The sequence below is a fragment of the Galeopterus variegatus genome, unplaced genomic scaffold (genome assembly GCF_000696425.1).
Source record: "Galeopterus variegatus unplaced genomic scaffold, G_variegatus-3.0.2 Scaffold2030, whole genome shotgun sequence".
NCBI lineage: Eukaryota > Metazoa > Chordata > Mammalia > Dermoptera > Cynocephalidae > Galeopterus > Galeopterus variegatus.
Genome location: NW_007728141.1, coordinates 185,518 through 203,496, shown reverse-complemented (window position 1 = coordinate 203,496; position 17,979 = coordinate 185,518). Strand labels below are relative to the sequence as shown.

General features: G+C 37.2%; 1 protein-coding gene across 1 annotated transcript in view; it reads left to right on the top strand.

Moving 5' to 3' along the window:
* Positions 1–17,696, top strand: part of PLCB1 (phospholipase C, beta 1 (phosphoinositide-specific)) — a 283,385-nt gene extending 265,689 nt beyond the window's left edge. The window contains 1 exon segment of the mRNA XM_008580123.1: positions 14,428–17,696. Coding sequence (XP_008578345.1) covers positions 14,428–14,655 — 228 coding nt within the window. The 3' untranslated portion in view covers positions 14,656–17,696.
* Positions 17,697–17,979: the final 283 nt, after the last annotated feature.

The window sequence follows — 17,979 nt, the reverse complement described above, 5'->3', positions numbered from 1 at the left end:
GAAAAGGGAAGGAGACAGTAGAGATGACCTGTATGCCTCTAAAAAGCCCTGCCTTGACATTTCATTGGCAAGAACTAGTCAAATGGCCACCCAAAGACATTTTAGAGGACTTATAAACATTGTCTGTGGCTTAGGCAGCTGCATCCAGGCATAGCAGACACCATGGAAAGGTGAACACAAATTTTGAGAATAGCTAGTTAATTTCTGCAATGTAGACCAAGATAATGGAATTCAAATGGAGAATTACTCTAAATCAACTGCAACTCATGTAAGAACCTAAAGGTAAAGCCAGTAAAATGATGACTCTTTATTCCAAATCACCTTTGCAGACCTCTTGAAGAAATAAATCCATCAGCAGAAGGATCTGGGCTAGAAGACTTACAAAAGAGCATTTCTATTTAAAAAAAAAAAAAAAAAAAAAAAACCTGCAACTTGGTTTATCAGGTTTCCCATTCCCAATTGGGTGGGATTAGCACAGTTACATCACCGCTCTCATTTGACAAATGAGAAAATGGGAAAAGAGGGGGATGTCCTGAATTCCTTCACAAATGCCTTCTATTCTAGAATAGGATCAAAAGCTTCCTCATGGAGAAGGAAAATGTCTTCCTCTTTGTAGTGAGAGTTACATTGTCGAAGACAAGCACAGTGTGGTCACGTATCCTCTTATGCAACAAAGCAGAGGACAGAGGCCAGTTCCTGAGTGGGGAGGTTCCAGCAGACTTTTGGCTACTTGTCTATCAAGCCCAAAGAGAAATACATGGACTAGATTACTCAGATACTCCAGAGGTTGCAAATTGACCTGCGTGGTATTTTGTAAATTTCTAATTTAGATGCCAACACTGACAAATCAAAAGATTTAATACGAAATCCAGATTTCTGGTGTCTTTTGAAAAATCAGAAGTGGCAGTGTTGGGCATGTGCAGTCACCTAGCTGGCAAGATTGGGCAGCTGCTGTTTGTGACCAAGGCATGCCTTCTGCATTCACCACAGTTCCCACTCAGGCCCTGTCACTCCTTTACCTTCTGGCCTGGCTCTGTTGCAGTTTGCTCCCTCTGAGAAAACCCATCCGAGTATTCAACATCATCTTGGGCAGAGAATTCAGGCATGGTAATCAGGCTTCACAAAATGCCTGTGATGCCAAGAAACAAATGTCTAGTTTCCTTTCAGATCAAATTGTAAATGGTCAGCCAAAAACCACAGCAATTTAAGCAGGAGACATAAACATCATGTTTAGAAGGAGTAACTATATAATTAGGACAGTCTCACTCCCTAAGCATCAAAATCAATTATCCTGATAAAACCCTAGGACAGCTAACCACTCTTGAAATATACACTTATAAAAAGAAAAAGAAAAACTGAAACTAATTTTAGGTGATCAGGAGAAGGGCGTTCTCCAGGGATATGGCTGAGTTCATTCTAGGACATTTGACACAGCCTGTCTCTTGTTTTCTAAATGTGAGCCACAGGCTTTGAGTAGAGAGAGAGTTGTAGCTCGGGCGCAAGGTGGGTGATTACTAATGCTTGGTAAGTCTCAAAAGGAGTTAGCATAAAGGTTAACACAGATGAGGGGACTCTGAACTGAACCAAGACCCACACAAGGGTGGGACCTCTGTGTGAAAAAGCCTTTGGAGACCCTCAACTTCCTGCAAAGGATCTTTCACTGGGACTCCAGCTTATCTGAGAAGGTCGCCTGGGCCATCTGCACCACTTTTGTTATCTGATGTGACTCAGTGTAAGAATTGAATTCATAACGTAAGTTCAGTTCTTCCCTATTGGTGGCACTGCACATGACTGAAAAAAAAATACACACTTCACCTAAAAATAACTAGCCTATGAACAGCCTTTTATTTCAATTGACTTGAGGCTTCTTACTGATTCTTGTGGGATCTATGTGGCTGAGAGGGTGGGACTCTTCTGAAGTTGTCTTTCTTAGCCTCTCTCGAGTGGGCATAAGTTGCCTTGGCTCTTGTGCCCTTTCTCCTAAGAGTGCAGCTAATGAGGGGCCACAGAGCAGTGACTGGCAGAGTCAATTGAGCCTATTGGAATGTATTAAAATTTCTGAATTTGAGTGTTTAAACAAGAAATACGATTCAATTGGCCACAGTTCCCGTTACTCTCTATTGCCTTATACCAGATCTAATTTACAGATTTACATTGTTTCTTAGACCCCATAGATATTTGAGTTCAGAGATTCTGAAATTAATATACATGTATTAAGTAGTCGGTTAATGCATGTAAAGTTCTGAGGACAGTGCCTGCCACATGATAAGCATTTAGTAAATTGTAATTATTACTATCATTATATTACTATGACTATATTTATGGTTCTATATTTCCCTGTTTACTAGTGATATTTACTAGATCAGTTATACCCAAGAGATTTTTTTCCTTTTAAACTATGATTTTTTTCATATTCTAGTTTTCCATTTGCTTGTCCTTTCTTATAATTAAATTAGACTGAACACAATGGCAAACAGGAAAACAGGCAGCTGACCAAATAAACATGTCCTACACTGAAAAATTACACAGGGGGAGTGAAAAGCCAGTGCAGCCCAAGCATGACCAACACAAATAGAAAAGCTCAGAGCAGGTTTGAAAATAGACTAGGCTAATTGCAACTGGTTGACAGTTACTGTTTTCCACAAAATCACACTTCATTATTAAGAGGATAATATGTCAATAATACCCTGTGCTATGGGACCCCTCCTCAGCACCACTTTTCAGCAAAAGACACTTCCCAATTATTTTGTGAAAGTAACTTTGAAATCCTGTACATGCAGGGAAAATACACTGGAATTATTTGTTACACAGAATATGGGCTTTCTGAGATCATCACAAATCCTGTTTTTACATAGGGTTGGCCTAGAATGGTGGAGATGGAGCCCTGGATTGGGAGGTGAGAGTTTGGTGTTTAGATCTTGATTCTGACTTAAACCACTTGGATGGTAGGCTTCAGAATCCTCATTTCCTGAGTGATGGGATTTCCTGATTAATGTGCTAGATGTTTATTCACTCAAGATTATAAAACAAATCTCTTAAGCTTCCTTAGCCCGATCACAGGTCTTCAAAGACTTAGACTGTCTTTAGGTATTTCAAATACAATAGTAACTTTCTGTTTAACAAGGTATCTCTGGACTGTTATCTAGATGATTATCGTTTTGGTAAAATTAAAATTGTTTTCCTCATTCATGGTCATTTTTTTTCCCAGCTACAATCAACCCCAGCTGAGTTTTCCCATAGAAAGCACACCTAGCTAAAAATAGAAAACCACTAGGCCTTAATAGCAGGCCCCTGTAAGGGAAAGTACTCCACGCTGACACAAAATTTCAAGGCCTAGAGCCCATATGCTGGCTGGGATGAAGTGGCTTGCGGAGTAGCATAATTACTGCCTTACATTGGCGTATACGTTGCCTTTAGATGCTGAATGGCTAGGGTATGTATACAAGGCAACAAGGGTCTCACTGCTAGAACATGGTAAATAAGTTATTCCATGCCAAGGCCACAGACCTTAAGGCACACTTTTGAGAGCAATTATGGGAGTCATATGGAAATGCTACAGTAACACTGTACAACAGACACGAAACTTCACTGGCATATGATAGTAAACATTTATTTAGCTCACGGATTTGTGGGAGTCAGCTGACCTTGGCTGAGTGTGGCTGAGTGTGGCTGAGCTTGGCTGGGCTCGTCCGTACATCTGTGATTCATTATGGGTTGGACAGGAGGCTCTACTGATCTTGGTTTTTCTTGCTTACATCACTGGGTATCAGCTGGATGCTGACTAGTCTAGGATGATGTTGGCTATGAAGCTGGGATGATTGGGGTGACTCAGCTCTGTTCAATATATCTCGTCTTCTACCAGACTGGTCCAAGCATGTTCTCATGAAATCGCAGAGGAACAGGAACGAAAGCTAAACAGTGTCTTTTTCAAGTCTCTGCTTGGGCCATGTATGTTAACATCCTATTGGCCACAGTCAGTCGCGTGACCACATTAGGAGATGACGAAATAAACTCTACATCTTTAGTAAGTTGCTTTCTAGAGTCACAAGGCAAAGGCTGTGGATGCAGAGAGGGGCCATTAATCCAGTCAATCCACCACAGAAGAATTGACTAGGTTCTGGCTCTAGATTTGCTACTAGCAAGCCATATCCTTGAGAAAGCCGCTAACTTCTCTGGGACACAGGTTTGTACGAAGTAAAAGGAAAGGATTCTAATATTAAATTGCTAAAGTCCTTTTCAAGACTCCTAAGTATCAGAATGTTTGGCTACATAATTGCTAAACACGCCTTTTCAAGGTTTCTACAGTAATTTCTAGATGCCTGTGAGATGGTTACAAAAGAAAGTTTGAAATACATTTCAAGACTCAGAGGAGGTATAAAGTATGGACATTTAGGAAATTGTAACGTTTCAGGACAGGTATATTAGGGAAGGGACAGAAAAAAAAATGGGAATGGAGCTAGGGAAAAGTCACGACAAGGTGGTGATGTTCTTCACTGTTTTAAGAGCAAATTTCCTGTACAGCACTTTCATGGGGTATGTGTTTTTACAGAAGAGGTTACACACAAGAGCTATGCCAGAACACATTTGGCTTTTGACTTGAAATAAAATTTAAAACGTAAATTCATGTTAGGAACTGTGCTTGGTAAATCACACGATCTCTTAGCTCCTGTCTCTTCTCTTTTATTGATCCAGTATTCGGATCCACCTAGCACTTTGCCTAACTTGCCCTTGATACCTGTGTCTTTCCTTTCCTGCTCACCTTGCAACCCTCATTCTGCCCTTCACCCAAGAGCCTCCAATGAACACATCCGTTCACAAGATGAAAATTCACTTTAATATTATTTTTAAGCAAATATGATTATTTAGGAAGACCTACAAAAAATATATATAGGTGTGCACCATATTCCAGCACCTGATAAAAAGCTACACGAGTTTTATTTCTCTTTAGGTCTCGGGTATTTTCCACTTTGACCTATACGTATATTGATCACCATTTTACTCTTTTTCTTTAGATTTCAGCTGTCAGTGGCAACCTTGGATTAACAAAAGCTGCATTTTATTTGAGTGGTTTGTAATTTTGAACTTAAGCTCATGTTTACTGGGAACAGTTTGTCTATAGGTGTCACTCCTGCCCTGGATGGTGGAAGAATCCAAACCCTGAATTTGCTGTGCCTCTGCTGGGACTTTGTGGCTTTTATCAATTTTTGAACAGTTTTTGCTTTCATTTTTTGGCACTGGGTACTCAATTTACAGTGGTAATGTTCATTTAAAAACTGCCTCACTCGTGGTCTTGGTTTGGGTTTCTGATCCCCTTTGAGAACATTTTTCTCCGGTGGGCCTCATGAATTATTAACTTCCTCACTTCATGCCCAAGATCATAATTTGAGTTTTCCTTGTTCCTATTTCAAGGGTGGAGACCCCTGGCTTCATGCAGGGAGTTTGGTTTCAGTTCTCCAACACCCAACATTCTGAGTTCTTCTCTCCCATCCTCTTAGAACATTCAAACCCCAGTCCCTCAAGATGGAGAATCTACTCTGCTGCCCTGCGAGCCTTTTATCTTTGAGTTCCTTTGTGATTTCTCTGACTTAGGGATTTCCTTTCCTTATGTTCAAACTCAGCTATAAATTTAAATAAATGTGTGTCTTCTGTTTTATTCAGCATTTCCCTGTGTTTGGAATAGAAAAGGAATTTCTTCATCAGTCAGCCATATTGACCTAAAGTCCCATTGCAATTTATTCTTTTTTGTGTTTGTGTGTGTGTGATCGGTAAGGGGATCGCACCCCTTGGCTTGGTGTCGCCCGCACTGCGCTCAGCCAGTGAGCACACCAGCCATTCCTATATAGGATCCAAACCTGCAGCCTCAGAGCTCCCAGCGCTGCACTCTCCCGAGTGAGCCACGGGGCCGGCCCCCATTGCAATTTACTCTAAGGAAACTTAGAGAAAAACAAATAAGCAAACAAAAACTGGAATGGTTAGGATATATAATGTAGTCCCATTTTCTAAGTGTCACTTTTCAACAATCCTCTGGTAACCTGACTGACCTCACTCTAATTTTTATATGATCCTGTTATTTCTATTCTTGGTTGAAATAAAAATTTGCAAGATTATTCTGAAAATAAATGAGGCCTTGTAAGATTGCTCAGGCTAATTTTGAAACCACTCATTCTATGGATGTATTTTTTAATGTTTTTCCCATTGTTATTAGGATCTTCTTAGCTAATTGATGATGTTGAGGTTAAAATACTATAGTCCGTGCAGTAATTCTTCATAAAATTTTTTTGGTCACTGTATCTTACATTCAGAGTTCTGGATATTTTTGGATTTTTAAAAAATATATTAGATTTTGGTTTCATTTTGGAATGCTATTTTCATTCTAAAAATAAAATAATCACATTACCATTAAAATGAGAAATAGAAAAAATAATCATAATCCCAACATAGTTTATATTTTAGTTTTTCCTTTCAAAACTGCTCTGTATTTTTAAAAAGTATTCTTACAGTTAGAATCACAGTAAATATACAACTGTAAGTATATTTTTCATTTCTCACAATAGCATAATTATTTCTGCCTGTTTTTAAAGCCATTTATTTGTGTATATTTATCTGACTGCAATGTATTTAAGTAGAAGCCTTATGATTTATTGTACATAAATGCTTAGATTTTATTTATGTTTTTATTGTTTCTTTGTTTGTTAGTTTTACTATTTTTCGTAATCTTTGGCAGTAAATTTCAAAATATTTTAAGCAAGATAATTACAGTACATATAACCATACCTACCCCACAAAGGCCAGGAGCTATAATTTAAAAGAGTTAAGACTGTGAGGAATTAAATTTTAAATATAAATAGCAGATAATCCCAGGAAAAAAAGAAAAAATGTGAAATAATATAAAATATCTAATGAGAAAACAAATGAATACAAATAACCCTGTGTATGCATCAAAGGTAACACAAACATACAAAGTGAATTTTAGCAGGGTAATATAATTGTGCGTCCTTAGTGGGAAACAGTCTGCGAATAAAAAGAAACTCAAAAAAGTCTTAAGCTTCACATGGTTATTTTATTGATAGGTCATAATATTGAAACTATTTCTGTATTTTTTTATATATTTTAACAAAGTAAGTAAGTAAATATGCTAATGTTATCAGTAAGCAAAATTTTAGCAGTAAGAGAAAAGATATACAATATAAAGTCAAAGAAGTAAGAATGAAGATGCACAAATATAATATCAAAAATTTGAAATCTGAGTATATACTAATGATTTTTCAAAATGTATTTCCTAATGTTCACTGATATTGCCTAGAAGCAGTGATGTTCCAGTAGCAATGAGCACTATGGATCCAGAACTTGGTTTATTAGTGCCTTCTCCACTGAAGGAACCAGAGCACCTTGGAAAAGTGGCTGATTCCAGGTCTGGAGCAAGGAAAATACAAGTATGTCTGGGACATCTTGTCCCTAGAAAAGCAAGGAAATGCCCCCAAAACAATAGAGGCATGTCAAAAAAAAAAAAAAAAAAAAAAAAAAAAAAAAAAAAAACCCAGGAGCTGGCCTGAAGGGCTCCCATTGGTCAAACATCAACAATTTGAGTATCAAAAAGATGATGGCTGGAACTAATTTAAACCCAAAGAATAAATAAAAATTGGTCTGCAATTATTTTCTGAGAAAGAAAGAGAGAAGAAAAAGAAAACTCATGTGTCATCATTCAAAATGATTTCTACCCCAACTCCTTACTTAGAAAACTTATAAAGGAAAAAAATTAAGCATTTACCCTGCCTTTTCAGGAAGAAATGTAGTTCATCTTTATAGAGGAGGGAAAGCACTTCCTTATGGAAGAATACCAGCTAAAAATTAGAAAATTACCATTTACCCTAATGACATGGCCAAGAATCATCCATTACATGAAAGCATTTAGCACCCTTTATAAGAATGCAGCGTTTGACCCCACAGAATAATTGCCGATTGCAAAGGGAAAAAGATGTTTTGACAAAATTAGGATCCAGTGTTTACCACTTTTACCCAGATGATCAAACAGCATCACTGGTAATGAGACCACCCGACACTATGCACCCACTAATATGCTGCAATGTGAGCTATAAGAGGATACCTTTTATGTTGAATATTCTTGCCAAAGCAAATGTTACACTCCATTTAATCAAGCCTACAGACTTCTTAACTTCTAGTTTATAGGAAATGTAAAGTTCTGAGGACCTACTTAAATGATATCACAAGCAAATCATCAGAGAAATTCAGAATGTGGGCATTCTATAAGAAATTGTACAAAACTTCAAAGAATTCATCATAAAAATTTTAAAACAATAAATAATTCAAGTGGGAAAAACGAGACAGACATAACCAAGTGCAATACATTAACTTTGAATTCTGATCAAAAATAATAAGCTAGAAAAGATTTGGGAGGGAAGGAAAATTTGAAAAAGGATGAGTGTTACAAAACATAAGGAATTATTGATTTTCTTAAAATAATTAAGATATTGCCATGATGTAGGAAAATATCTTTATTTTTAGGAGATGTGTGTTGTACTATTTATGAATGAAATGTCATGATGATGTCTGAAGCATTTTCAAGTGATTCAGCAAAAAATATTGAGATACACAATAGATAATGCATATGTGGCAAAAAGTTGAAATTAATTAAGGTTGTTTTCACAGGTTGGTCTTGTTTAGTTTGGGTTTTTTGTTTGTTTTGCCTCTACAAGTAATGCTGAAGTAAGTACTCTAGTGCATCCATACCTATATGTTGGTGCTTTTATTTCTACAGGCCAGATTCCCAAAAGTGGAATTACTGGGTCAAAAGCTGTGCATGTTTTTTGCCAATGTTTGGAAATGTCAATTTCCTACTAGATGTTATTGCTCCTTTAAAAAAAATTTTTTTACCAGTAAAATGGTGTTGTGCTATTGCATTTCTCTGATTGCTAATAAGATGGGTATATATACATATATATATATATATAAGATATTGCATTTATTTTCCTATGAATTGCTTGCTTTCTGCCCACTTTTCACAAAAGAAGATTATTTTCATTTTGATAAATATACCTATATTGTTCCCTTTACAGCTTATGGTTTTTCTGTCTTGCTGTCTCTGTACGCCGTGATTATACAATTATTCACCTAGATTTTCTCCTAAGATTTTTATTACTTTATATTTTATATTAAGGTCTTTAATATACTTAGTTGGGCAAGATGACCTATGCTGGATCTGAGTTCCAAATTATGAAAACCTAGCAAATATCTGTGCATTCTCCAGTTACATTTTCTTTAAGTCTTAGCAGTTCTTCTGTCTTTGTTACCACGCTGTAACTTATTGTTTCCTGGTTCCAATTTGTTTCCTTAGGAAGATGGTTTTGATTGTGTCTGGTTAATAACTTAGCAACTTAACTTATTTTGTATTTATGCCACATTTATATTATACTGGGTTTTATTTTTGTTTGTAAGCTAATCTTCATGAGTAACTTTTCTTGCTCCTTGGTCTTCACTTACATTTATGCATCTAAAAACTTCCCTTAAGTAGATCAAATTCTTGCTTTATTTCTTAAGATGGTTGAAAAATATGTCAGAGTCAGAATAGTATCCCAAGCACAAAAATCTTTGACAACATAGTCAAGCAGAACTGAACACATTTGAACTTGACTATATTGACTTTTACTGCTTAACTACCCAGAGTTCACAGAAACAATGAGTGGGCACCATTTTTTTGAAAATCAAGTGAACTAAGAAAGTGAGTCTGGATTGACAAATTGAGAATTCAGCCTATAATACTACAAACTCCCTGACAATGCTCGTATCTATTCATATCTCAGTATAATGTAACAAGTCATCTTAGAGGTTAAGTTCAACCATGTTCTTCCCTCTTTATTGCCCATTCTCCAAAAAGAGATCTTATAAACTTAAGATCAAGTGAACACCTGTTTGCTAATGTAGTAGAAAAGCTCCAAGGCCTGGCCTACAAAATCAGATTTTTCTTGAAAATCTATCTGACCTGCAGTGATTTTTTTCCCCAAGAATATGCTTTGAGGCCACAGCAATGAAAGTATGCGGCCAGCCGAAAGAAATTATGAGTGTTTCAGGGGGCCAGGCCATATGAGACGCCTTTGTATCCCCCCATTCTATGAGTTAGTTTTTTCAACTTTACAATGATACAAAACCATTGCAATTTTGACATAATGTACAGTGTTCGATAAATTATATGAGGTACATGAGATATTCAACACTTGATTATAAAATAGGCTTTATGTTAGATGATTTTGCCCAACTATAGGCTAATTTAATAAGTGGTTTTGAGCATGTTTAAGGTAGGCTAGGCTAAGCTATGATATTCAGTAGGTTAGGTGTATTAAATGCTTTTTTGACTTAGGATATTTTCAACTTTTGATGGGTTTATCATGGTGCAACCCCATTGTAGGTTGAAAAGTGTCTGTACTAAGTTCACGAGTCTATGAACTGGCTAGGCAATTCTGGTCAGGCTCAGGCTTAGCTCATCTCAGTAGCCTTGTTCATGCCTGTGTTTAGCTGGTAGGTCAGCTAGGGGCTAGCTGGTTTAGAATAGCTTCACTTTCACATCTGATACTCAATTGAAGTGCTGGGGAGGGGTGTAACTGGGCCATGTGTCTCCTCCTCCAGCAGGCTAGCCTGAGCTTATTCACTTAAAGGCTGAGCAAGCTTCCGACAGTGAGAGCCGATGCATACAAGGCCTTTTGACATCTAGACTCAGTACTGCAAATTGTCACTTCTGGCACATTCCACTGGATGAAACAAATCACAAGACCTCCCCCAGATTCAAGGAGAAGAGAAACACACCCCACTCCTTGCTGGTGCCACAAAGTCATTCAGCACAGGCTGTGGCAAGGAAGGGTGAAGAATTACTGCTATTTGTGCAATCAACCTACCATTCCCACCTAACACAAAGTTTGAGTTACACAGAGTAAAAACTCAACATGTTTAAGTACAAGAACCAGAATGTGGCAATTAGATATGCTGACACTGAATCCCAAAACGGATCGGTCAAGAGGAAGCCCTGATCTATAGAGGACTATCTAAGCTCAGGATTGTGGGAAAGTAAAATTAAGAAAGATCCAAACTGGAATTCCACAGTGGGACTGAACTTCCCAAGTCCTCTGGTCTAAGCCAGGTTTAAATCTGCTAGGACAGAGGTTATAAACTCCTCATGAGCCCAGTGGGGCTTACGAATGTGATTTGAATTGATTGCTGCCAACAACAAAAAATCAGAAGCTCTCACATGAAAATTTGGATTTCTGACTTCTCTTAAAAAACAAGAATCTGACAAGTATCAGCTAGAACTGAGTTGTGGACACCCCCTTTAGATGGGGCCTGTCCCCTCGAGCTCCTCAAAGTCCTCACCACTCTTGTTTTTTTGTACATGGCCTGCAACCCTTGTGCTAGAATAGCTCTAGACTACGGACAGACAGGCTTTGTTGGAATGGAGCCAGATATTGCCCTGCATATTCTCCATATTTTCTTACAATGAACAAGTATTTAGTTTCTAAGAAGAAAAACAAAAAAAGGCTCTAACTTGAAATTTAACAATAAATACAATTTTGAAATTAATTCATTAATGATGGAATGACTTTTTGAAAGGAGTGAAATATATGGCATTTAATATACATCAAAAGGCACTGACTTACTTTAGAATACAATAAAATCTACTACTATCCCATGATAAAAGGAAGAATGCACTAAAATACTGACTTAGCCACAACTGGGTCAATTATTATAAGTTATTAAAAATCATTAAAATTAAATTACTAAAATAGTTAAAATATTCAAAAGAGCTGGGTTAAGTATTTGGCATTTTCTCACATTTTACTTTTTCTTTTCTTCTTATTTTTTAAATAATTCCATTGGGCTGACCCCGTGGCTCACTCGGGAAAGTGCAGCGCTGGGAGCGCAGCAGCGCTCCCACCGTGGGTTCGGATCCTATATAGGGATGGCTGGTGCACTCCCTGGCTGAGCGCGGTGCGGACGACACCAAGCCAAAGGTTGCGATCCCCTTACCGGTCACAAAAAAGCAAAAAATAAAATAAAATAATAAAAATAAATTACTAAAATTAAATGGTTAAAATATTCAAAAGAGCTGGGTTAAGTATTTGGCATTTTCTCACATTTTACTTTTTCTTTTCTTCTTATATTTTAAATAATTCAATTAAAAAACGGCACTTATCAAGCACCATGGGGTCTTACCCACCAATGACCATTAACCTAAGAGAAATCGTCTGCTAGTTCAGGTACAATATAGCCATCATTGAAGGTCCCCAGTCCAACCTAAATGAAAACAGCCATCTGCTGTTTCCTCAAAACAGGGTTTCTTGCTTTTCTCCCTTTTCCTACCTTCCTTGGAAAGGAAACTTGAACTGCACGTGTTGCTGAATTATAGCTGAAGTGAACTGATGATGAGACGTGAATATAGTGAAGGGAACTGTCAGACACCAGGCTGAGATTTCACTCATGCAAAAGAGGGTGCATTGTAAAAGCCCCACTTCATTCTAACTTGTTGGGACAGCAGGAAAAGAATTAGCAATTGTCTTCTTGTCTTTGATTCTTTGGTGCTTTGCATGTGCCCGGCACTGAGGGCGGGCCTATGTTCCTGGTGAGGGCTGAGTACCCACTCACAGCACATGTGAGAACTCGTGTGCTAGCACAACATACTCATAAATACCCCACATTTTATATCTGGGGAGAATAGTTTACTTTCAATACTCAGTCTAAGCCATTTTTATCAGACACCTTTTGATGTGAGAGAAAATCATTTAAACAAGATCCACAATCTATTATCTGAGATTTTGGGGACCTGTTGTTTTTCAGAATTTAAGACCTTTCTGATTTTAGAAAAGCAATATGATGCATATACCATGAGCATTACATTCCAGGGAGGCCTGGATAATCTTCACAATCAAAAAAATTAATATGTCGGGAATAAAGTGCATTGATTATAAATAACAGCCCCATATCAGATCATGTCAATGAGTTTGCCACAAATTTATAAAAATTAAAAAAAATAAACAACTTCTGGATTTCAGAATTTTGGAGATTTTAGAATTACAGGTAAGAGATTATTTATTATAGATTAAATAAGTAAGCCTTGGCAAAATTTCTCTGGCACAGAAGCAAGAGCAAAAGTGGTTGAACCAAAGACAAAGATCTCAAGCAGCTGATACTGACCAGAAGACTCACAGAGAGGGGCAGCTGCCCTGAGGACTGGCTTCAGTCCAGGGGTCAGCAAGCCCCAGAGACTGCACCAAAAGCTGCAGGTGGAGAACATACCGCCAGGATCGAGACAAGTAGAATTTGGGCTCAGAGTAGAACCTGGATGGGGAGTAATCAGGGTGGTCAAAACAGACCAGCTGCATCAGTATCACCCCAGAGCTGCTGAGAAATGCAGCATCACACAGCCCACCCAGACCTCCTGAATCCGAATCAGGATCAGGATTCCAGATGACTTGTGTGCACCTTAAAGTCTGTGAAGCACAAAAAGAAATTACTTATACTTTTTAAAGACACACCTTAAGAAATGTTGCCTCAAGGCTAATAAGAACGGGAAAAAAGCACTCAGTCTCACATACTGTTTCTAAGATTATGTCTCTTGAACACCATTCAATAAGCAGAGAGAATTTTATTAAAAATTCAACTGTGCTCAGCAGGCAGCTCTCACAGTTGCTCCCACCCTCACCCCACTTCTGCCCAGAGTATCCCAGTTTTTCCCATTATTTTATGACTAGGGTCTCCACGTAAGTCTTCATTTAAACAAAGGTTTCTGTGACTTTTAAAAGTCTGAAAATTCTCCAAGGCATAAAGCAGGTACCAGACTGTTTAAAAGGTAGCTAAAAACCATTTGCAAGACAAATAAAAATTAGAATGAACGAGGAATCAAAATAAAGAGGTGATGAAAACAGTTAGAATAAAAGTGAAAGTTGGTTACATGGGATTATTCACTTTGTAAAAACACGTTGAGCTTCTCTTTAGAAGCACCCAGCTTTGGCTTCCCCAGCCCAGTTCAGGCCGACCTTGGCACTCTCAGTTATCAATAGCTTTCAAGTCCTAAGTGTGAGAACTTCAGGTCATTGTACATTACCTACTTCTGTAAACTTTTTCAGAAGAATTCCTGTATATGTGTGTGTGTGATAGTGTGTTGATTGTAGGTATATTTATTTATTTTATTCCAAGTCTTTAGCCCTACTACGCCACACATAACCTGAACTTGACTTTCAGCTACGGACAAATGATGTATCCAACTCAAACTCAATTTTACATCTTCTCTATAGGTGACTAGTGAATAACATTTTCAATTAATTTATTCCTTCCCCCCTCTTTGTACATCTCTTTCAAACGTTCTCTGTGGGTGGGTATAGAAACCTAAATGACCTCAAATCATTCTCCTTTCTTGATGTCTCCCAGCTGCAGGTGGAGCTAGAGCAAGAATACCAAGACAAGTTCAAAAGACTGCCCCTCGAGATTTTGGAGTTTGTGCAGGAAGCCATGAAAGGGAAGATCAGTGAAGACAGCAATCACGGTTCTGCCCCTCCCTCCCTGGCCTCAGACCCTGGAAAAGTGAACCACAAGCCTCCCTCCAGTGAGGAGCTGGAAGAAGACAACCCAGGAAAGGAGTTTGATACTCCGCTGTGATTGCTCCTGCCAGGCCTTCAGAACGTGCATGGCCACTCAAGCTTCATCAGACTCTCTTATTACCAAGATCACTGCCCAAGACCATCTTCCTGAGAAGCATCCCTTAGCCTAACATCCACACCAAAGGGACAGTTCCAGAAAGATCTATGCAGAGGTCCCATGCTCAGGCTCTTGTGTCATGTGGAAACTACTGCAGGTCTGCTAGTGAAGAGAGCATGTATGTGGGATTTTTGTTTCCTTTCCAATAGTAAATTCAAAGCAGGCAACTTCCAGGCTCTATGAAGCATTTAATGAAGGATGTGTCTTCTTTGAAGAAAATTGAGCTCATGTTTCTATGTGAAGCTCGGGTGTAAAGTATTTCAAAGTAATAGAAATAGTTTGAGAAATGCATAGCACTATTTAACACTATTGAACAGCCAACTTTGAGCATCTTTTTTTTCTAACTGCCCCTCAACTACTATATCTTCAAGTTAACGTGCATATTGAATTGTTTCATCCTTTGCTTTGCAAGCACTGGTGGCTTGCAGTTTGCTAATTTACTTATCAATTGAGGCATCAGTGTATGTGTTGTTCACATAGTTTTATTAGATTCCTTAGTGACTCAAATAAACTGATTTTCTTTTTTGAAAAAAAAATCACTTGACTGTATCCTTGCCCAGTGAAGCCATTCCAAGACTTAGCAATATGGATTGTACATTTGGCTGCATGAGCAAATGGGCTGCACACTTCCAGGCAGTGTGATATCTGAATTGACTACTTGCACTCAAATTCTGGGTATTCATTGGTTGGCCTGAAATGGTCAAATAACTACAACAGGTCTGTTCTGTTGAATAAAGATAGTTGAGCTGATGTATGTTAAGCAGAAATTCAATCAGAGTGAACAGGTTCCGGTGGTTATTTTGCTGTCTGACATGTTTTATGGTTCATTTATTTTTAATATAGAGAAAAAGATTGAATATTTATCTAGAGAATACACAGACCACATATAAATGATATATATTATCTCCATGTATATATGTACACACTCAGCCATATAAATGCATACACACACACACACAGGAGTATAGATGTATGCTCATTAATTGGCAATGACCCAAATCTCTTCCACAAGACTTAAAACCGAATTCAGGGATAAATTGATAGAGAAGAAAAGGGTCAAACATCTAGATTACATGGATTTTAGATTATATGAAAAGTCTAAGAAACAATTGATGGAGCCATTCATGCAAGTTGAGGTAGATTTAGAATTTATATATGAATTTGATTTATATTTTTCAGGATCGAAATTGGATTAAAGTATTAGATTTTAAGTTTGTTTTAATGGTCATAATATACAAAATGTATAGGAGAGTAATATGGAAATTTATTAGTTTCTTCCATAATTTTTAAGTCTGACAGATTTCAATTTATTCTAACATATTATGTATTTACTATGTACATTTAATTCACTTAACTGTGTCTTTTTAAGTTCTTATTTTAGGTGGCATAAGAAAAACAAACTGTATTATGGTTAAATTTATCAAAAACATTATTGAAAGGTCTTAATTAAGAAAGAATAATTATATAGAGAAAAATATAATTTAGAGAGTAACACAAAGAACTTTGAAGTTAAGGCCCAGAAGGAAGATGCTCGCAGCTTTATTTTATTTTAAAATAAACCTGTCTGATTCTAGCTTAGTAAAACACTTGTGTCCTGAAAATTGTATTTCAGAAATATAATATTTTTATGGAAATTATTTTATTTAACTTTAAGCAATAACTAGGGGTCACAATTAAGTTTTAATCGCAGTGAAGTCTTAGTTCAAACTTTAGGAAAGAGAGTTTGATTTAAAAAACACATCTAGTGAGACATGAGAGGATAATCAGGTCCTCTTTAAAGATGATTATATTTTGATCTGAAAGATTTGAGGTGTTAATCAGACACTTAATAAAACTTAACTTCCACTAAAAGAGAAATCTTTTGTAAATCATTCTACTTTTGCACTTTGAAAGAAAGGCATTAATCAAAAAGAAGCGAGAATGGCCAAAATTGAATGCTGCACTTTTATAAACAAAATTACAGATTGTCTAAAATTGCATAAGAATGAACTAATAATAGCATTCATAACCAAACACAATGGTGATTATTACAGAAGATCGTATCACATTTTAGTCCAGAGATAGACTGAGGTTGAATAATCTTGACCTACACAGAACCATTTTGGTAGTTGGATTTCATTATCTTAGTGACTCCAGTCATTTGACAATACGTTTGTATTTGGCCATTTACTGTAATCACATTTTTATATCTGTACAATGACACTTTTTGCAGTTGTGGGGTAGTGTGTAACACTGTCCATCTTGCATCATTGAAACTACTAGAGTGATACTGTCATTTATTAATATTAATATTACTTGAAATAGACTAAGATAAAGAAAAGGGTTCTATATGATGTGCAGTATTGTGCCTTTATGTATTTGCCTTGTTCTTTGTTGAATGTGTGAAATTCTGTAATGTGGTTTTTCCTATAATAGAGAGTAGAGATGTGTATTAAATTAGACTGTGTCCCTCTGATATCTTTACACTACTGAGAATAGCGTGGTTTTGGCCATGTAAACCCATTTTCAAAGTTCTAATAGATATACCATGTGTTTTGGGTTTTTAACATTTCATTTTAACATTTTAGTATCACTATACATTGATTAATACTCCTGTGATAGATAAGCAGTCATTAAATAATTTCTAAAGAAAGGGCCATTGCTTGCATTACTTTGTATTTAATGTTGCGCTTGGGCACTGTGTTAATATTGTTTGTGATGGATTGGACATTGTGATTTTTGCCTATTAAGAAATTAAAAAAAAAAAAAGACAGGACAAAGTATTTGATGCTCTTAAAATGTACATATTTTGGTTCTTCTTTCTCAAATTATTTAAAATGCATAATTCACATTTTTGTAATAATTCTATGCAATTTTGTGGCATGATGTTTCTTCCACTTGTAATTTTATGTGCTTTCATCACAAATCCAAAGGAAACAATAAAAATTTCTTAACACAACCCAGCTGTTATTTCTCAGAGCCAAACTTCTTTTGACAGGGAGGGCGGTGGGAGCAGGCATAATGCCAGTCTTCAGGGCCATAATGCCCACCCTGGCAGAGCACATCTGTGCCTGCGCAGGAAATCAGGAGGCTGTGTGCTTGTGCCAGAGAACACAGTTGTCACTGCTGTCCTCCTGCCACCCTGCATCCAAGAGTAGCATTGCACTTGCCATTGCTTCCGTAACACAGAGCCTCCCTTCCTTCCTCCCTTGCCTTCTTCCTTCCTTGAGCAAAGCTAGGGAAGGC